Consider the following 21,875-nt stretch of genomic DNA (forward strand, 5'->3'; position numbering starts at 1 on the left):
ACCAGACACCAGGCACAGGGTTGGGCACATGGCAGAATGCCATCCCTCACTGGTCCCTTGGCTCAGGGGCATGCTGGGACCCGACTGCTGCACAATCCTGGCGATCAAGGCTTCACACTGTGCTCAGCATCCTGCAGGGCCTGCCTCCTCCTCATTCCCTGTTGCCCTCTGCCCCAGAGATTTCCTACTCACTTGCTTATCTTCCATATACATTTGAGAATTAATTTGTCCAGTGTGTGTTGTGAGGTGGAAGAAGGGGGGAGCAGGGCAGATAGCCCTGCTGGTGTCTTAAATTCTCCCTAAACAAAATTCTTCAGCAGAATCACCCGGGGAACTTAGAACAGCCACTCAGCCCCAGTGCCAAAGCTGTGAGGTGCAGCTAAAGCAGGGCCCAGAGGGAAATGTGTAGCATTAAATGCTTATGTTATAGAGAGTAAATGTCTTGAATCCAGCATCTTAGCTCCCACCTTAAGAAACTAGAAAAAGAAGAGCAAAATAAGCCCAAGGCAAGCACAGGAAGGAAATAATAAATGATCAGCGCAGGAAACAAGAAACCAAAACAAGAAAAAATAATAGAGAAAATGAGTGACACAAATTGCTGGGTTCTTTGCAGAGATCAATTGGAAGTGCTAATGCTTGAACCCTGCCCCAGAGATTTTTTCCTCATAGTTGCTCTGGCCTGGGGGCTGGGTGGTCTACTCTCGGCAGGTGATTCTACGGGCAGCCTGGGCTGAGAACCACCTCACTCCCACCTGCGCACCTCTTAGGGCTCTCCTGCCAGAAGAGAGCGGCCTACCACAGCCTTGGCCTCGGTGTCCGCTGTAGAATGAGGGAGGCAGCACAGTGCCAGCCCCTGGCTGTGTAGTCTTTGGCAAGTCCCTCCCCTTCTCTGGGCCTCAGTTTCCACACCAGACTTTGTCCTAATCTGGATGGTCTCCACCTGTGCTTCGTGGAGCCTGACTTCCTGGACGAACTTGGGGTGACAGGGGTGGGAGACGGACTGCCAGCCCAGGAGCCCCACCTTCCCCCTCTTCCCCTGGCTGGGGGCATAGACTCCTCCTTCCAGGGGACAGGGTTTTGTCGTTTCTCCTGGTCCTGGTAAGGCCCCACCCACAGCTGGGTGCTCAGGACACACTTGCACGTTAGGACAAAAACAGGATGCTCACTGACACGCAGGGGGTCATCCCCCCTGTCCACCTCCCATTTAATTAATAGGCCTGGACCCTGAAAAGCACTGAACACACAGCACTACCTTCTCCTTGGCTCATGTCCTGCAAACTCCACACCCTCCCTTCACACCCTGGGGGCTGCTCTGTGCTCCCCACACAGAGAGCTGTGGAGATAAGAATGCGTCACGCTTGGGTCTGGTGGAAATGTCACAGAAGAATGATGGGCGAGATCTTTCCTGCTGGGACAGGGACCCTGCTTCCTGCCAGGAGGCAGGCCACCTGTGTGCTGGAAACCACCGCCCGCTCCCTGACGGCACGGGGCACAGCCAGTGGAACCCGTTCTGCCCCTCAGTCTGGGTAGTACTGTGATCTGACCTTTGTTTAATGGATGAGGAAGCAGGCTCAGAAGAGGCTACAGCCCCCTTGGTCCCAGAGCAGGTACGGGACAGTGCTGGGCCTTGGACCAACTCTGTCTTCTGGGCCAGGGCTCCCCTCAGCTAAGCGCCACTGGGTGCCTCTCCTGGGACAGGCCCTCCCCATGGTTGTGGGGTAGCCCCCGGCAGACAGAAAGGATGCCACCCTGGCCTCCTGCAGCCTGGCCTGGGGTGGGGCTGGAGGTGGAGGCAGGGGCAGAGAAGGAAGCTGCTGGTGACGTGACTGGCAGGAAGGACATCTTTGTGTGCGACTCCAGAGAGGCTGGCCAGTGCCGATGCCCACGCCATACCCTGACTCACAATTCTGAGCCAGGAAAAGTTCTCTTGGCTCTGCTGGGGCCTTCAGACCACAAGAAAGACCCCCTGCCTGTGTGCCCTCCATGCCCTTGCCACCAGGAAAAGCAAGGCCCAGTCCAGAGCCTGCACAGCACAACCATGGGGAAGAGGTGGGCGTATGAATACAGAGATGGATTATTAATGAAGCCAGGCCTTTTAAGACATCACTGGCATAAAGAGGACACCCTGCTGCAGCAAACCCCATGCAGAAGGTTCCAGCATTTCCCATGGCCACCCATGGGCACTGCCACTCCTTGGCAGCCCGTGGCACTTTCCTTTGCACAGACCTCCTCCAGGGCTTGTTCTGCATCCCACCCCTGAAACGCTCTCATCCCAGGCCCACTGTTCCATTCTGTGTGTGTTTGAGTTATGTGAACGGACCAATGAGCTGTCCACGCTGCTCTTTGGAAAGAATGATGGATTAAAACCTGCACAGCCTGTCAACTGCACATCTATTTTTCTAAGGGGGCAGTTGAGGGTGGAGAGAACTTTCCTGAAAGGACTTGGCCTTGAAATATTAAGTCAAACAACTGCATTTGGCAGCAGCCAGCTTCCGAGCACCACCGCCTGGCCCAGCAGCTGCGTCAGGGGTGGGAATAATGAACTCATTCAGCACCGTGCCCGGGGCTGGAGAGTTAGCGCATGCCAGGGGCCTGCAGATCAGAGGGGAGCGACACCAGGGGCCCCGTCTGAACTGAGAGCCCAACCTTAGCTCTGCAGCTGTGGCCCAGGCTGCCCAAAGGAAGTCACGGGAGTAGCCACATAAGTGGGAGCGCCACGGGGCCTGTCCATGAAGGATGGGAAAGGGCCTCCCTATCACAGCAAGGAAGTGCCAGCGGGTGGGAATCACGGGCCAGTCCGACGGGTGGCTGCAGTTGCGGAGGTGAGCCCTGCTCTTTGGGGCGCGGTTCCCACATAAACCAGCCATCCAGCTCCGTCCTGCTTGTGGGGCCCTGGATGGAGCGGTCATGCTGAGCTTCCGTAGCTGCAGCCCACGTGCTCATCTGCATCCTGCCATGGGCCCACGGGCTGTGAACCGTGGCTGGGCCACTCTGGAGCTAAGCCCACACCGCCTTTTGGAAGCCAAGTTTTTCATTTTTACTTATTGGCTCTTTTCTTTGGAGGCAGTTTAGAAACCAAAATGGTGGGCTCAGCTCAGGCCAGCTGTTGGAGCTTTTGGGAATAGAACAGATGAAGAATTAGGATCCATGACGCGTGCTCTCAGCATGGCCACCACCGCGGAAGTGCCTGCCTTGAGCTCTGAGCTGCTTTGTTCAGGAAAAGGTACCTGACATGTCCACCCCAAACTCCACTCACCCGTCAGCCTGCGTAGAGGCCCCTCGAGCACCTGGGGACACCACTGCTCCTCAGAGGCTGGCCACGGGGCGTGCAGCGCGGGAGCAGGGCTCTGCCAGTCCTTGCAGGTGCCAGGCCTCGGTTTCCCTCAAATGCAGGGGGCACCATGAGATCATTTCAGCCTCCTCATTAGCTGCACTGCTGGGGGAAAGCCTTGATTTATGGGCGCTCAAGGATGGTTATAAATAACTGCACTTTGCCGGCAGCAGAGCTGCTCCAGAAAACACACGTCTGGTTTTCCTACCCTTTGCTCTTCCAGCACACAGGGCCAGGCCCTGTGGGGGTGGGCTGGTGCCTCCTGTGCCCTCACCGGCTGCCTCCCAGGGTCTCCGGGCCCTCCCTGTGCCCCCAGGTGTCCTCCCCTGCCCCCACCCCCAGTGACAGATGAGACTTGGGCAGCAGAGGGAGGAGACAAAGTGGGCCTTGGGGCATGGTATGTCCCTCCTTCGAAGGCAGACTTGTCCCTTGCAAGCTGCTGTCCCAGCAGACCCCGAGGAGCTTGAACCCACCAATATGGATATTCTTGTACAGCCATTTGTAAAAACGCTTGTAAATTAAAAGGCATAAATGCTGCCCTAGGAAGGAATGCTCCATGTTGGCTGGGTCCCATGGCCACCTTAGAGGGGGGGCGCAGGCTGATACACTTGGGCCCACGGCACCCTCAGGGCTGGGGACATGTGGAGCCCCCAAACCTCAACAAAGTCCTGTTTAGTGGGTCGTGTTTCCTGAGCCTTTTGCATTCTGAACACAGGGCACGGGTGAGCATGAGTTTCTGGGGAGGGGTGGAGGGCAGTGGGACTTTCCCTGGTGGCTGGCAGGCAGGGGGCTGGCACTGCTGGTACGGGCCCTCCTGGACTGAGAGACCGTCACTACAGAGGCCAGCAGCCCTGTTCCCAGCCTGCATCTGTGCTCGGCCGGGGCTTTGCTGCCCTTACTCCGTGGGACCCCTGTGTGAGGTCAGTGCCAGCCCCTGAGGCACCTCAGCAAATGTTTCCTGGCTTTTTTTTAATTTAAACTCAGAGTGGGTTCCCACCACCCTGAGACTAAACAGCTAGAGCAAAGGCCAAGGAGGCAGAGCAGAGAGACAGCAGCGACAGGGGAGGGAGCAGGGCAGAGCGGGCCCAGGGACCGGAGCACGCCTCCCGCGTGGGGCACAGGCCAGGGCCATGGCTGCTATGCTGCCAAGAGCGCCCTGGCCTCAGAGTTGATGGAAGGGATGGAGGAGAAGGGTTGAACCAGGCAGGGAGAGAGAAATATTCCAACTGAGTCAAGGAGCAGAAGGTGAAGTTACAGGGGCCAGTGGGAGAGAGATGGGGACACTGGCCCAAATGACAGGGCAGGGCTGCTCACTGAGCCCCCTGGGCAAAATCTCCCCCTGCCATGACATGTGTGGGGGAGAGGGCCTCACTCTTCCATGGGGGACCCTCCCCTGCCGCCTGGGCCCACGCCCCAGCCCAGGTGCCCTGTGGACCTACCTCCCCACTCTGTCCTGAGTGGCAGGACGAGGGAGGACTGAGGTAAAGGCTTCTGGGAGCCCTCAGAAAGCTGCCAAGGCTCTGACAGGGGGTCGCTCCAGGGCCCCCCATTCCTGGCTCCAGGAATGACAGCCGGAGCGAGCGGGCACTCAGTGTGCCAGCTCTGATGCAGGCTTCTGCTGGGGCTGTGTCTTAGGGGCACCGCTGGCTGGGGCCCAGGTCCAGAGGTCGGCACAAGGGGTGTCTGGCTTAGGGTAAGTCTCCTGAGCCCGGAACACTCAGAAGGCCTTGGGCTGGTCTCCAGACACCTGTGCTGCTGAGGGGAGTGGAGCCCCCTGCTCCCTCTCAGCATCCTGGGAGTATCAGACTTGGGCGATGCTGGGGTCAGAGCTTAGCTTTTCTGCCGGATGGCATTTCTTAGGGGCCTGGGAATTCTTTGCTCCTTCCACCTTCTCCTCGTCCCTTCTCTACAGCCCACCCAGAGACCCCCTGGCTGCATTCCCTGCTGCCTGCAGTGTGCTCTGCGAGGATGAGACACACAGAGCACTCCGAGTGAGTCACGCACACCCATGCCAACACCACACAAAGGAACATGTTTGGGGGTGACACCAGCGGATGGCCATGCTGCCGACGCAGGCCAGGCTCACCCCACAAGTGTGGTGGGACATTTTCCTCTTAGGACACAAAGTGGGTGGCACCCAGCAGAGGACTGGAGCCCGTGTGTACTGACTGCGACCCTCCCAACTCTGCTTTCAATGGCATCATCTTGGGGGGGCTCCAAATCTGCCAGGGGAAGCGGCAAGTGCTGCCACTCAGGGCTTCTCCCCCTCCGGAGAGCCAGTTGCTGCACGTAAGGTGAGCCTCTTGAACCTGATAGTCCTCCAAGTTCCTCTTAGGTGAAAACAATTCTATGAGATGATGATTTATATACTCACGTATAAAGAAGCCTGTGTTCACAGACACATGGCAGGGCAATTTCTAAGATAATGACAATAAAACCTAATTACTATTAATCCAGGGAAGGTTGTTGAAATGAGCAAAGCTTTAATTTATAAAAATTCTGAGTCATTAAAATTAATATTAGCAAGGCAAGAGGACCATAGGTAAGCTGTGGCCTCTTTCTGGCCTGGAGGCCTCCGCGCAGGCAGTCTTCCCTGCGGAAAGCCCTCCCCGGGCTGCCTGCCAGAGAATCTGCCTTTCCTTCAGCACTCAGTTCAAACCTCACCTCCTCCGGGATGCCTCCTTGGACTTTCCTTCACAGACATCACTGGCTCTGCCCTTCATTAGGCAAACCCAGTCCTTGGCGTGCAGCAGGGTCCCCGGGCCAGGCTCACCATTCTGTGTTGGGTTTATGTCTTCCTTCCCCCCACACCTGGGTGATCCTCTGGGCAAGGGCCTGTCTCATGTTTGTAACTGACACAGGCCACACTAGGTCAGGTTTGGAGGGTGGGGGCAATTTCCCCTGATCTTCTGCTCCCCTCCAGGAGGAGGAATACTGGGGGAACATTTCATGCCTTCCCCTCAGTGGCCTCACTTCTGAAGGGGACTGACGAACCTCATTGGTCCTCCCTGTCCCGCTGCCTCCCACCTGGACAGCAGGGAAAGGACACATCTGGAACAGCCATTGGCGAGAAGGAGTAGGGGTGAGGTCCTCAGGACTCACCTGCCTCACTCCCTGGGACCTTCAGCATGTCCGCCTTGGGGTTCAAGAAAAACTTAACTCTAAAATGCTGTTCTAAATACACATCTAACAGGAATAATTCCAACTCCAGTGACATCAAGAAGAATAAAATACTTAGGAGTAAATGTAACAACAGAAATGCAAAACATATACTCTGAAAACTACAAAATCCTGTTGACAGAACTTAAAGAAGATCTAAATACATGGGAAAACATCCCATGTTCATGGCATGAAGTCTGAACCCCAGTAAGATGGCAATGCTCCCCAAATGAAGCAAGAGATTCAACATAATCCCTGTCAGATTCCAGGTGACTTCTGGGTTGAAATTGACAAATTGATGCTAAAGTTTATATGGAATTGCAGAAGACCCAGAACAGCCAAAACAACCTTGAAACAGAACAAAACAGGAGGATTCACACGTCCCTACTTCACAACTTACCACCCAGCAGCAGCCACCAAGGCAGGGGGAGGCCCAAGAACGGGCACGAGGATCAGTGGAACAGAACTGAGAGCCCAGAAATAAAACTATGCACGGGTGTAGGTTAACTGACTTCCAAGGGTGCCAAGACCTTTCAGAGGAGAAAGAACAGTCTTTTTGACAAATGGTGCTAGGACGAGGTAACCACAGGCAAAAGAGTAAAGTTGTGCCCTTACCTCGCACCATACGCAAAAAGAAACTCAAAAAAACTCAAAATGGCTCAAAGAGCTACATGTAAGAGCTCAACATATGAGGTTCTTAGAAGAAAACAGAGGGATAAATCTTCATGATTTACCAAAGGATTTGATAAATTTGTCAAAGGATTTGTCAAAGGATTCTTAGATACGATATCAAAAGCATGAGCATTGAAATAAAAAATAGTTTAGGCTTCATCAAAATGAAAAACATTTGCACTTCAAAGGATACCACCAAGAAAATGCAAAGACAGCTCACAGAATGAGACAAACTATTTGCAGATCATGTCTCTGATAAGGGCCTTATATCCAGAATATAAAAAGAAGTCTTCCAACTCAATGATTAAAAAACCAAATAACCCAATTTAAAAATAGGCAAGAGATCTGAATAGACATTTCTTTAAGGAAGATACACAAATGGCTAATAAGTACATGAGAAGAGAATCACCCAGGTTTTGTGGGGAAGAGGTGGCATCATCGGTCATCAGGGAACCGCGAATCAAAACTGCAGAGGTGCCACTTCATCCCCCGCTAAGAGGGCTGGAATCAAAAAGTCAGATAATAGCTAGTGCAGACAAGGATGTGGGGAAATCAGACCCCTCGTCCACTGCTGGTGGGAATACAATCTGGGGCAGCTGCTTTGGAAAACAGTCTGGCAGGCCCTCAAAGGATTAAAATTAGCGACCATATGACCCAGCCAATCCGTTCCTAGGAATATACCCAAGTGAAAGAAGCCTGCCACAAAAGACCACATATTGGTCCCATCCATATGAAATGTCCAGGGCAGGGAAATCTGTAGAGACAGACAGTGGGTTAGTGGTTACTTAGAGCTGAGGAGCTGGGGGTTAGCCAGATTGGGTGGGTGGGTGGGTCTATGGTTTCTCTTAGAGGTAATCCAAATGTTCTAAGAGTGACTGTGGTGATGTGTGTGAGAAGCCATCAGATTGTGCACTTTAAACGGGTGGACTGTACGGCTGTGGGTTCTCTCAATAAAGCTGTTAAAAAAAAACATGTAAAGGGACTGATAAAAGCAAATATGGAAAGATGACATATAACAAAGGTGGCATTACAAGTTAGTGGGGAAATAGTATTGGGACAACTGCTTATCTATATAGAAAATAAAATCAATTACCTACTCATGCCATGCACAGAAGCCAATTCAAGTAGATTTAGAACCTCAATGTGTAAAGCAAAACTAAAAATTCTGGAGGAGAATGTGGAAGAACATCTTTCAAACTATGGGTAGGTGAGGATGTCACAGACGGGAGACCAAATGCACAAGCCATAACAAAATGATTAATAAATCTGATTACATTAAATTTAAAACTTGTGTTCAGGAAGACACCATAAACAAAGCAAAAAGACAAACGCAGACTGGAAGTAAATACCTGCAACACAAATGACTGATGAAAGAGCAGGAATAGAATGTAAAAAGGATTCTTACAAACAAAGTTTTACAATAACAAGCATCCCATTGCAAAACGTACAGAAGATATGAATAGAGAAGTCAGAAAAAGGAAACCTGAATGGGCGCTAAATATTGGAAAAAGTGCTCAACCACACCGAAAGTGTGGGGAATGCAGATTATATTACAAAATTATTACTACAGTCTTCATATTTGCAAAAGTTTTTTAAAACCTCACAGTACCAAGAACTGGCAAGGATGTGGGAAAATGGGATTCTTTTCCACTGCCAGAGGGGAGAGAAACCGGCACATCTACTTTGGAGTGATCAGCAATACCCAACTAGCAGACTGTGAATGCCCCGTTCACTCGGAGCCAGCTTCCTGCTTCTGACTCGAGGCTGGCTCAACTTCCCTGTTAGCAGAAATGGCTGAGGCACTGCTGAGAGAAAGATTCCTGGGTCCAAAACTCAGACCTGCCAGGGACATACCTGGTAATACATACATTTAACAAGCTCTCCAAGGTGGCACTTATTACCTGGCAAGTGTGGGGAAAATTGTTCTGTAGAAAACCTAGCCTGTTTGCACAAAAGTGTGCCAACATGTTCACCACGGCATGATTTATCATCGTGAAAAAACTGGAAGCCATCTACGTACACATCCGTCAACAGGAGGCAGGAATACAAACTGTGGAACAGCCATACACTGAAATGCTACAAGGTAACTGGCGTCCTTCCTGGCCAACCCCGAACTGCTCACTTCCAGAGGCTGGCCAGACCTCTAAATCAACAGGTCCCATGTGCGATTTTCCCTGCTGGTGCCACGCCCCGTGCACGGTGGAAGGAACTGCAGGGTGTTCACTGCTGGGATTCTTCTACCCCTCTAGTAGCTGACAATTCCCATTAGGAGGCAGGAGCAGTGACTCACACGGGCCAGCTCCCTGGTGGTGGCAGGGCTGCCGAGAGCAGGAGCACCGTTGGCAGAGAGCATGCCAACCCCTGGTGCCAGGAGAAGGGTTCTGCGGTCAAGCTCGGCTGGGAATGTGGGACACCCCCACCCTTCTCAGGCAGTTACAAAGTGAGTTCACTTAGTACAAGCACTGGAAAATCTGTCTTACAGACACTCAGAGACCCCATGACAGCATCGGAACACCTTTCAGGGCTGGGACCACCACTGCATTAGCCAGCTCTCCCCAGACTCCGCCTCAGAACCCCTTTTCCTTGTAATTCCCTTTACTTGAAACCGCTCTGGCTCTTGACGGGACCTCTGTGTAGCCTGACATGGGTGCAGCCACAGATAAATGCTGCAAAGAGCCCTCCTGCCAAAGCCGAAACCAAAGTGGGAGGCCCAGGTGACTGCACGCTGGAGGCCAGGCTGCCCAGGTGGTGGGGGCGCCGCAGCACAGGGCAGGGCACCTGTCCCCCAGGTGCTCACAGGCACCGCTCAGACCGCAGTTGCAGACACACGGCAGTGTGCGCTTCTCACGGCTGGTGGCCATGCCTGGGTGCCCTGGGGTGTGCGCCCCTTGGCACCTGGCGCAAGGCACATGGGTACCAGGACACGGGTCACAGGTAGGACATAGGAGTGTCCTTCCCAAATGCCTTCCCTTCCCACTCCTGCCAACGCAGTGTGCAGCGGTGTCCTGCCAGCTCCCACAGCCCCCTGGGCCCTGAGCCACGCCCGCATGCTGCAGCTCACCCATCGGGTGGGGCTCAGAGCTGCCCAAGGTGGTCAGGGGAGGGCATGGCGAGATGTGGGTGAGGCCCCCAGACCCAGGCTCAGGCCCAGCCAGCAGCCCCTGTGTGGTTATGCCAGGAATCAGGGTTAGGAAGATGAGGAGGGGTCTGTGAAGGGAGGGCCATGGGAACTGGACAGATGGCTGCGGGAGAAAGAGCAACCTGGTGTGTGTGCCGGCTCCTGTCCCCAGGCCTAGGGAGCCAGGCTCTGGGCAGGGCTGCTCTGGCAAGGCCCCCCCTACAGCTGGCCACTGAGGAGGGCTCGGCCCAGCCCGCAGGAGGAACGGCCGGGGCAGAAGACAAGCGGCCTAACCCAGCAAACCCTGAGCCAGCCCAGGGACCTTGGCGATCACAGCACGTGTGGCCTTGCCTCGGGGTGGAGGCGGCTCACCGCGGGGGGCCGTGGGGTGGAGACACCCATGCGGATTGCCACACAGGGGTTAGAGCGGCCAATCACAGTGCGGAAAGGGTTTGAGAGAGGACATGCCATCTGCTGAGAAGGGGATCAGGAGTGAAGGTGTGCGCGGGCGTGTGTGCGCGTGCGCGGAAGCCCGTCACTGCCTCTGTGAGCGGCAGCCACAGTGCGGAGCTGCCCGTGGAGAAGGTGGCAAGGCCACCCGGCGCGGCCTGGAGAGGAAGAGACGAGGGTCAGGCCGAGGCAAGCCCGCCTGCCTCAGAGCCTCGGGCTCCCCTGGGGCCTGGAAACCAGAGGCCGCCCCTCCGGAGAGGGTCAAGAGTGACAGTTTATGAACCTAATTAAGTTTTTCCTTTGGATCAATAAAACCTCAGGGTGGGCTCATTCCAGGGCACATGTTGGGTGGGGAACAAGGCCTCGTGGGTGGGCTGGGGTGGGTGGGCCCTCCTACCCAGGAGGTTGGGGGCGTTCAGTGTGCATGGATCATCTCTGGCCGGCTGCAGGTTGGGAGAACCACCTGGCCTTGGCCCTCAGGGCACAGAACCTGGGGGCCGGGAGCACGTGCTTGGGGGCAGCCAGCCCACCTGGTTCATCTCTCGACCAGACTGGCTGGGCTGACTCTGCTCTGGGCCCCAGTGCCCCAGCTGTAAAGTGGATGAAAATGGCACCTGCTTCCTAGGAGTGAATAAATGAGGCAGCGCCAGGCCTAAGGACAGAAAGGGCTCAAATGGGCATTATTATTATTATTAAATTTCCCTTCCCTTAGAATGCAAATAATAGTACAGGCTTTGTCCTCTTTCGAGGTTGTCAGGTGGGCAGACAGCCTGAGAGCTCAAGACGATAAACAGCCAAGTGGCCGTGACACTGACAGGTGGAGACTCGGCCGTGGTCTGGCCTTCAGGAGCCCACTCCAGGCAAGGGCCAGATGTGGCAGGTGGGGGCAGACCCTGGGGCACTGCGGGTGGTGGGAGGAGACGGGATGGCAGAGACACTAACTGTGGGTGCCCCACCTGGGACTGGCCTTGCACTGGTGCCCCGCCCCTGGAGAAGCTCTCCCGTCCATTGCTCTTGGGGAAGGGGATTTGTGTGTGCATGTGCAGGGGGATCCAGGAGACCCCTGCATCCTACGGTCCTGGCTGGCCTTGGGGCAGGACATGGAGGGAGGCCTGGGGGAGGCTGGGTAAGGGGTCTGGGGGGTCATGGAGGGGGTTTGCGGAAGGCTGTGGAGGGGGTTCTAGGGAAGGCTATGAAGAGGGTTGGGGAAGGCCACGGGGGGTGTCCAGGGAAGGCCATGGAGGGGGTCTGGCCCCACCGCTGTGACCCAAGCACCCCACCCACATCTCCTTGCTGCTTGACACTTCACACTAGCACTTTATGATCTGCTGGTTTTTACAGATTTTTTCTTTAAATATATTTCTGGGAAGCCTGTATTTTTACTCTTTTCCTGCCAGGTTCTTTTTTTTTCTTTTAATATGTGTACACTCCATTAGGCAGTAAAATCTCCACATGAAGTCATCCTCGGCAGCTAATAATCAAAACCCCGGGTGTTTAGAGAACAAAGTGATTAAGAAAAACAGGCACGAGTGCTCGGACAAGGCAGAGGCGGCCCGCGGGGTCAGGGTCCACGTTCTCTTCCAGTGTGGGCCTCAGTTTTATGAACTGCTGACGGCTGAACATCACAGCAGACACCCAGGGGATGTGAGCCCTTGCGCCGCCCCAGCCTTGCCCTCAGACGCTCACCACGGGGCGTACAGCCCCACTGCGCCCATGGCAGGAGCCGCTTACTGCTGGGGGAGCCCGTTCATCCACACACGGCAGCCTCGCAGGCCGGGGTGTGGGAAACAAGCGCCGGCCCCACCCCCAGAGCAGGGCCCGGGGTGGGGGAAGGACAGGACAAGGGGCTGGGGACACAGGCGAAGCACGGAGCTGAGAGCAACCTGTCTTCATCCTTCACCCACAGGCACCGACACTGTGGTCTGGGGAGTCCAGCCTCCCAGCTCTGAGAAGTCAGCATCTGTTGTTCAGGTCGCTCTCTCGGCGGCACTGTCACAGCAACCTGATGGCTCGGGGCAGAGCGGAGGGGCAGCAGATGCTACGTTGTCCTGGGAGAGCAGCGACCATTTCCTAGGAGTCCTTCAATCTGGCTCTTTGCATTTTTAAACAGACTTACTGAGACATAATTCACTTACTATATACTTCACCTATTTAAAGTGTACCAATCAATGGTTTTTGGTATATTACATTGTTACTTTTTATAAACTGTAGTAATATATATAAACATAAAATATGTTATTTTAATCATGTTGAAGTGTATGGTTCAGTGGCATTAATGACATTCACCAGGTTGTACAGCCACCACCCTCTAGTTCAAGACCTTTCCTGCCACCTCAGACAGAAGCCGCCCCCATTACGTGCTGACTCCCCATTCCTCCTCCCCCAGCCCCTGGCAACCTCCCCTCTACTGTTGTCTCTCTGAATTTGCCTGTTCTGGGTATTTCATGTAAGTGGAATACTACAATATTTGCCTTTTTGTGTCTGCTTATTTCACTTAGCATAATGTCCTCAAGAGTCATACTCAAGTGGGCATCAGAACCTCACCCCCTCTCATGGCTGAGTAATATACCATCATATGGCCAGGCCCCGTTTCGCATCTCCATTCACCAGCTGATGGGCGTTGGGGCTGCTTCCACCTTGGGGCCCCTGTGAAGAATGGCGCTGTGACCATTCATGTGCAAGGTTCTGTTCAAGTCCCTGCTTTTGATTCCATTCTCAATACAGCGTGCCTGCAGCTTTCCCACGATTTATACGGAAGGACGCACAGGCTGAGGTGCCTTCTACAGTGAATCATCATGAGAACATGACGTCTTACTGCAGGTCACACCGACGTTGACTGCGTGGCTGAGTCCACCAGGACGCTCTGCTGTGCTTTCCCTACTTTTCTCTTTATAATTGCAAAATATTAGGAGGCGGGCTACTTTAAGGCTATACAAATATTCTGTTTCTGCTTTAACTTCCAAAGGGCTCTGTTTTGAACCTGCCAGGCTGGAGATATCTACTGGTGGGCAAGGGCAGAGGTCACAAGGCTAGTGACGTCAGCATCCGGAACTCGGGGGGGCCAGCTGGAGGCAGAGGCCGGGGAAGCAGCCCATGGCTGGGCAGGCTGCAGGCCTGGGTGAGTCACCCAGGGGACAATGGGGAGCAGAGCAGTAGGCCTAGGTCAAGCAGCCCTGAAGCCTGCAGCATCTGAAGACCAGGAGGCCAGGAGGCCAGCGGGAGGCCAAGAAGAAGCCCCGTGAGAGACCTTATACCGCGAGGCCGTGAGAAGACGCAGAGCCTCAGCAGAAGAAACACTGGGATCCCCCTTAGCCCTCCAAGATGACAGGCCCCATCTCCCACTTGGGCACCTCTGCCCCCGCCTGCCTTCTACTCCGTCCCTGCTGCCATCCCTGGACCTCCTCCCTCTCACTTCATAGGGCCTGCCTCAGCCGCTGCTCCCCTGGGGCCCCTGCCTTGGCCCGGATCCCTTAGACTCTGGTTATGCCCTTCCAGCAGCACAGCTGCTGGACTCCGTCCCCATGGACTGGGAGCAGCACCCCGAGCCTGATTTTCCAGACCCAACACACCCACCACTTCTGCACACGGGACACCTCGTGAAGTTTAAAGCTGCCGCTGAGCCCGCACAGTCCCGAGCCAGGCTCTCTGTGTGAGGTTCTGGGGGTCCAAGGTGACTGTGACGAGGTCCTCCCTCGGACCTGCTCCAGGAGAGCAGACGGATCCCGGGCGCACCCTCCTATGGGCCATGCGCCTGACCCCCCCTTTCCAGCAAGCCGGCAGCCCTCAGCACTGCTCTGCTTGCTTGGTGGGGCTGTGTGCCAAGAGCCACATGTCAGCGTGAGCCGCTATTCTGCGCAACAACAAATAATTCGGCAGGCAGGCCTCCTCCGCTTGTCTTACAGGTTTCACACGTGTGCACGGACAACACACACTGTCCGATGGAAGCTGCAACTCAGAGAGGCATCAGGAGGAGTCAGCCCTGGGGTCCCCTGTCCCCTGCACCATGCCAGGTGTGGCCCCCGACTCAGGGTCCCCCAGCCCTGGGCACTGGGGTCAGGTTGCCCGGCCCGGTGTGACCGTAGCTGTGCTCACCATGAGAACTGCAGGGTCAGTGGGGCTGTGATTGGTGTCCTGGGCTTCTGTGCCTGGAAGCTGTGAGGGTGACTTTTTTCCCAGGTCTCAGACACAAACCTGGACCTGTCCAAGCCTCAGGTACATGAAAGCATAGCTTGGGAAAGCAGAATTTTCCCTGTTTCAGGCGTGGACAGGGGAAGCTCCATCATGCCAATGTGACTAACTGGGAATGGGAACCCTCCCTCTTTGGGCCTCTGTACATTACTTCTGACCCAGTGATTCTACTTTGGGGAATTTATTCTAAAGAAATAATCAAGCTAGTATACAGAAATATGTTTGTGGTGAAATTCAAGTGAAGTCTGGACTTGAGTTAATTAATATATGTACAATGTCAGTTCCTTGTTTGTGCTAAGTGGACTGCGGAGAAGTAAGACACTGTAACGACAGAAGCTGGGTGACGAGCAGACAGAGCTCTCTGCTATCTTGGTAACTTTTCTGTAACTATGAAATTATTCCAAAATCAAAGGTTATTTTAAAAAATACACACACATATGTCTGCATGGGAATTTTCACTGCAACACTGTTTAAAATAGTGAAAACTGGAAACAGCAATGTCTACCAGTCTAAATCGTCTATCGGTCTGGGAACCGTTAACTGCATACTGGGACAAATGTATTATACAAGCTGTGCAGCAGCGAAAAAGGGGAAGGAGCCCCATATACACTGATACGGACACTCGGGTATATTAAGGGGGATAAAAAGACTATTGAACTTTATGGGCTGATCCCATAAATGTAAGAAAGTATGTGTTTATATACACATAAAAGAGTCCACAAGGACCGATGTGAAACGGTAACAGTGATGATTACCCCGGGAATGCAACAACGAGGTGATGACCACTTTCTAGCGCATGTATTCCTGCATTATTAGAACAGAGTATCTTCTGGGCAATGTGCTTATACTACTCCGTGTAAGTGGCCACCACCTCCCCGTGGATTACTGCAGAAGCCCCCTTGCTCTGCCCTCGACCCCTATAATCTTATCTCAACACAGAAGCCAAAGGGACTTCTCTAAAACCTGAAGTCAGATCACATCTGTCCTCTGTGCAAAAGCCCCAAATGGGCCTTCTCAGCAGAATAAAAGTGGCCGAGTAAGAGCAAAAGCCTTCGGAGGGGTGCAAGTCTCCACCCCTCTCCCTCCGGCTCACGTTCCTTCCCTTTGCTCCAGCCGCCAGGCATCTGTGCTGTTTTCTCCTGCAGGCTGTTCCCTGCCCAAGGGAAGGTCCACCCCCAGAAATCTGCGTTTCCTCCTTCCCAACCTGTTCCTCCAAGTCTTGGTTCCGATCTCATAGGAACCCATGTTAACACAGCTCTACACCGACAGTGCCAGCGCCCGGCCCGCTGCTCATTGTCTAGAGCCTCCTTCTCACGTACAGCAGAATCTGCTTATTTTTACCATCTGTGTCATCTGTCTTCCTGTGTGAGCATGTGGTCCACGAGGCAGGACTTCTGTCTCTCTGGAACACTTACGCCTCCCAAACACCCAGCACGGTGCTGGCACCAAGTGGCCAGCCCTGACTGCTGGGAAAGGAGTCAGTGACTCAACAGGAAGACCACAAAAGCACTTCCCCTAATGAGTTCTTTGCTCTCCCTGATGAGCTGGACTATATTACCACAGACAAGTCACTTGACCTTCCCAGGAAGGGCCCCTCTGAAATATGGGGTAATTCTCTCTTCCGTGGTCTTCCTCTGGCACACGGGTACCCGGCTCCCATGTATCCTGGGCACCTCATGAAGGGTGGCATGGCTCAAGGCTCTAAACGTTCACATTCAGCATGTTATTTGCTAAGTTTCTTCAACAGAAGTGAATACGTTTAGTCTTTTCCTTACATATTCCTCTCGTTTTTAAAAAATGGCTGCTTGTTTCTCAAAAAGTTATACACAGAGTATATCACACAACCCAGAAATGCCATAACCAGTGGTTCACCCAAGATAAGTGACAATATATGTCCACCAAAATCCTGTTCACAAATGCTCATAGCGGGGTTATTCACAGTAGCCAGGAAGTGAAAGCAACTCAAGTGCCCGTCAGCTGACTGGCACTAAGTAGGATGCGGTCTGCAGATGTGATGGGACATGCTGTGGCCATAAACAGGAATAAAGTACTGATACGCGGTACAACAGGGATGACCCTTGATGACTATGCTCAGTAACAGACAGACAGACACAAAATGACATACACTGAAAATCCGTTTATAGGAAATGTCCATAGCAGGCAAATCTACAGAGATTGAAAGTAGGTTGGAGGTTCCCAAGGGTTGGAGGTAAGGGGAGTTGGGGATGACTGCTTGTGGGTACAAGGTTTCTTTTTAGAGTAATGAGAAGGTTCTAGAGTTAGACAGTGGTGACAGTTGCATAACTTTAAAGGAAATTTGATGGGAATTTAAAGGACATTGCATTCTTTTTTTTTAAATTTTATTTTGGTATCATTAATCTACAATTACATGAAGGACATTATGTTTACTAGGCTCCCCCCTTCACCAAGTGACACTGCATTCTTTAAAGGGAATTTGACGGCAAGTGAATTATATCCAATTAAAAGTGTTTAAACCTGCTGCTTACATGGTAAAACCTCTGATTCAGACCAATCCCAGGTTGGCTGTCCCCTTCAGCCCCACAGGCCTTGGGCCAGCTCCGTGCCTGACGCACAGTCTATCCTAATGACTGCCGCTTGCATGGAGCTGACTCGCATGGAACCCGATTTGAGCTGTGCCCTGGTGGGGCAGGGGGCACCATCCTCGCAGTGAGGACATGGGACTGCTTTTACCCCAGTCCCGGGGAGCAGGCTGTGGGGGTGGAAGGCACCCCCTGGGGGAAGAAGCAATGGCTAACCTGACATTTGTAAGGCACATGTGGTCGGCTCAGGGCAGGTTGTGCTGGAATTCAGAAAATCTGGAGAGTAACCCTGGGAGTCCCTACAGATATTTAAGCCAGGGGACTTGGCCAGGTTTGACTGTTCGAAATAAATCTTACAGCTCAGCTAATAGAGTCAAGTCAAAGGCCTCCCTCTCCCACTGTGAGGAATAGATAAGAGTGTATAGTGAGCCTATAGGCTGGAGATCAGAACAGTGGTTACCAGTGGGGAACACTGACCGGAAGGCGGCACATGAGAACCTCTGGGCTGGAATGTTCCATATATTGATCTGGGTGGTGGTTTACAGAGGTACACATATGTGAAAACTCACCAAGCTGTACATTTCTGAATAATGCACATTACCATATGTTATAACCATATATACCGTATGTTTGAAAGAATGAACAAATCAAATTTAAGGCAATAGTCGTTCACCTGCCAGTATCTAGCTCCTGGTCCTTCCCTTCACGGCCCTTGTGGCATCTGAGGCTGCTGTGGGAGCCTGTCTCCCCTTCCAGACTGTGCTCTGTGGGGGCAGTGATACCTGGTGGTGCTTGCCAGCGGATGAGTCACGTGTGACACTGTGTTTTTGAGCTACGTTGCCCTCCACATTCCTGTTTCCCTTGGGAACCCCGGCTCTGTCGCAGCTCTGCCTTCAGACAGGACATGAGGGTGCTCAGTGCTGGCCTGGCTAGCACAGCAGAGCAGGTGGTCTGGCTGCAGAGAAGCAGTGTGCCAGCTGCCCCTGGGGGCCTCGGTGCAATGTGGCCGGCAAAGACAGACTGGGCAGAGAGGCCACATACCCACCCCTGGATGCCCTCAAACACTCCATGCAAAACTAGCAAGAGGAAAAATATCCCGGTCTTCACGAGGGCCTGGGCCTCCCCGCTGCCCAGCCCCCACCGCCTCACCGCCAAAGCCCGCGGAGAGTCGGTGGGTGACAGTGGTAAGAGGCAGACCCACACTGCTGGCTGGGGCCCCGAGTGGGGCTGAAATGAGCCTGGCCAGGCGGTATGTGTGGCAGGGGGACTCAGAGCCCCAGAACAGACTGGGAGCCCCCATAACCACTGACCCACCCTGGGCCTGTTTCTCACGAAGCAGAGATGAGACCCCCATTCTAACCTCAGGTTACAGGAGGGTGCCGGGAGGTGGGTAACGCATGGTGGTTCCCAACACAAGCTCATTACAGAAAACCAGGTGTGCATCCACTGTCCCCAGATGCTTGCTGTCACTTCATTTTTCTGTGCCTCAGTCTCTCCCTCTGCAAAATATGGAAAAGTCACCACCAGCAGGACTACTGTGAAAATTTAAGTGAGCCGATGGCCTACAGCAAAGAACACCAGGCCCAGGACTCCCACTGCCAGGCACACACCACAGGTTGTGGGAATGTTCTGGTGCAAATGGCCCCAAAGGCCTGCATCAGTATCCCAGAGAAATGACAGAAATGCACAGCAAGGGGAGCGGCCAATCCACGCAAGCCTACACAAAGCACATGGGAGAATCTCCAAAGCCAGTGTTGAGCAAAAGACACCAGACACAAAAGAGAGCTCACTGCATGGTGGGCACAAAGTAGAGAAACAGACAAGCCTGACCCACAGAGTGGTCACCCCGGGGATGGGGGTGTGACAGGAAGGGGCCCCTGTGGTAGGGGTGGTCCCAAGGGGCTAAACACAGCATTTCCTGATCTGGGACTGATGACAGGAGTGTATTTCACCTGTGAAAATATATCAAGCTGTATACTTCTGATATGTGCACTTATGTTATTCTTTAATAAAATTAATTTACAGAAATTTTAAAAAGAACCATGAAGCATTATACAGCCACTAAAATCATGCATTAGAGCAGATTGCAGGGAGCAGCCGCATACAGGTGCATGAGCTTGCAGGTACCTGTGCAAGAGAGTGTATGCATGCTGCACACACGTGTGCACTGACATGTGTGAGTGTGCACATGTGGGCCTACATGCATGCTTGTACATGGTGGGCAAGTACAAGGAGAATAATGCTCCATCTACCACAGGGAATCCCACGTCACAGCTGGCAAGGCAAGTGGCCACCTGAGGCCAACTCGGGGTGTTAACTGTGTTGTCCCCTATGGTCATCTGGGGATGCTAAAGACTCAGACTACAAAGGAGAAAACAGAGGACATTTCCATTCATAACAGTAACACTTGTTACTACTTACTGAGCATTGCACTGTGCCCAACGGAGGGCCAAGAGCTTTACTGGTATTTCCTGCTTAAGCCCATTTACAAGTGCAGACAGGGGCTAAGGGGCAGCAAAAGATACACCAAGAACAGTAAGTGGCTCAGCTGGGACTGGAACCCACCCACGCTCACTGGCAGGACTAACTCCCGGGCTCCTGCCCCCGCTCTTATTTGACAAACATTTACCACACCCTGCTCTGCCTAGGCTGGGGGCCCAGAGCTGACCAGGACAGGACTTGGCCTACAGGGAGCCTGCAGTCCACTGTGGGCACAAATCCAAACACACGTTGAATCAACAGAGGTTGGGGAAAGGGGCTGGGGCGCCTAGAGGATAGCAGTGCATGTTCCACACTCTCTGGTGTCTGAGCCCCATCTCTGAGCTCCAGGAGTCCCAGGCACCCCCTCCCCTTCACTCCTCCTGGGAGCCCCTTCTCACTAAACTGGGAGCCTTGCAGGGCACCCAAGGGTGTGTAGCCCGGGGAATGGGGCCTGACCTGGGAAGTAGGACACCTCTCCTGGGCAAAGTGTGGTTGCCCAGGGAAGTCCAATGGAAAGGTCTGGGGGGCGGAGGTGAACCTGCAGCCTCAGAGCCTTAGCCCTCCGTGGTCTAGGTGAACAGCTTGGCTGCCCACCCCCTTCTCAGACCAACAGCCTCATGGTGACCTGGCCAAGTTTCTGTTGGGCTTCCATTAACTCTGCACAAAAGACCCCCCAAAATAAAGGTGCACTGGTAAACTGGCTTCCTGAGGGGGTGGGAGTAAACTCTGGTTTGCAAACATCTGCTGGTTGCCATGGCGTAAATACTTCCACCATGGCTGACTGCAAGCTACCAGTGTGGTATGTCTGCACGGATTTGGAAAGAAATGTGGACACCTGACTCTTGCAAGCTGATCTAGCTGGCTCCAGCACACCAAAGACCCACATACCTGTGACACACATCACCTTGGCTTAGTGTCAACACTGAGAAAACCAGAGGAAGGTGGACAGAGCCTGCAGTGCTGGCCAGCATCCGCAAACTCCTAGCTTAGTAGTACGCCCCAGGGGTGCCAGGATAAGCCCTTCAGAGAGCACGTGTTCCTGGGGACCCAGTGATGCTGACCAGACTCCTGGTACCAGGAGGTTGCCCAAGGGGGTATGAAACCATGCCCAGGCTCCAGATCTGCCCCTAAGAGTAACTGGAGAAGGTGCTTCCCCCCAGGCCAGGCTGGGAATGGCTGGGCTCTGCGCACCAGTCCCTGGGCCTCTCCTGCTGAAATGCCTGAGTGTGGCATGGCAACTGCCCACAATAAACATTGCCCAGCAGCCACCCGTCCAGGGGCCGCATCGAGCCCACCTCCCTGGAGGCCCTCTGAGGATAGCAGGGGCACTCTCTGCCGGGCACCTTTATTTTGTTGGGTTTCTGAAGGTGTAAAGTCCAATTTTCTCAACACCCTCTCTCAGAGCAGCAGTGGTGCCCCACCCCAGCTCAACCCGCTGTGACCTGACCCTGCGCTGGCGCAGGGAGCCGGCGGCATATTCAGACTCTGTTTGCCAACCTCTTCAGCTGCTTCCCGGTGACCTTGAGCAAGGCCAAACGTTCTCAGGTCTCTGGCACATGCTGGGACCAGGGGAGCTGTGCTTCCTCCCACCTGACAGAAGGGGGTGTGCTGAGAACAGACACCTGAAAAGACCTTGAAATGCTGGGGTGAAGGTGGCCACCCAGGAAGCGCAGCCCAGGGCTGCTACTTCCTCCAGGCTTCCAGCACTGGGCCCCTTCCCGACACTGGCTCCAAAGGACACAGGCTCAGACTCAGGCTCTGGGCTGGTGGCGATCAGTTTATAAATAGTACCCTTTCTAAACATAGGTGTGAAATCTGGGCACCCAGCTCCACAGGTCCAGCTCCCCTCAAACCAAACCATAACCCTAAATACAAGGGCATGTCGGCAGAGAAAGGCCAGTGAGTGGTTCTCAGG

General features: G+C 53.7%; 2 protein-coding genes across 2 annotated transcripts in view; one reads left to right on the forward strand and one right to left on the reverse strand.

The window, feature by feature from the left end:
• The window catches only part of FAM53B (family with sequence similarity 53 member B), a 109,346-nt gene extending 96,488 nt beyond the window's left edge, over positions 1–12,858 (forward strand). Inside the window, exon 5 of the mRNA XM_037011195.2 lies at positions 12,637–12,858. Within this exon, the coding sequence (XP_036867090.1) occupies positions 12,637–12,679 (43 nt within the window). The 3' untranslated portion in view covers positions 12,680–12,858. The remainder of the gene's footprint in view (positions 1–12,636) is intronic.
• LHPP (phospholysine phosphohistidine inorganic pyrophosphate phosphatase) overlaps positions 1–21,875 on the reverse strand; it is a 117,316-nt gene that overhangs the window by 16,199 nt on the left and 79,242 nt on the right. The window lies entirely within an intron of this gene.

This window comes from Manis javanica, chromosome 7 (assembly GCF_040802235.1).
Source record: "Manis javanica isolate MJ-LG chromosome 7, MJ_LKY, whole genome shotgun sequence".
NCBI lineage: Eukaryota > Metazoa > Chordata > Mammalia > Pholidota > Manidae > Manis > Manis javanica.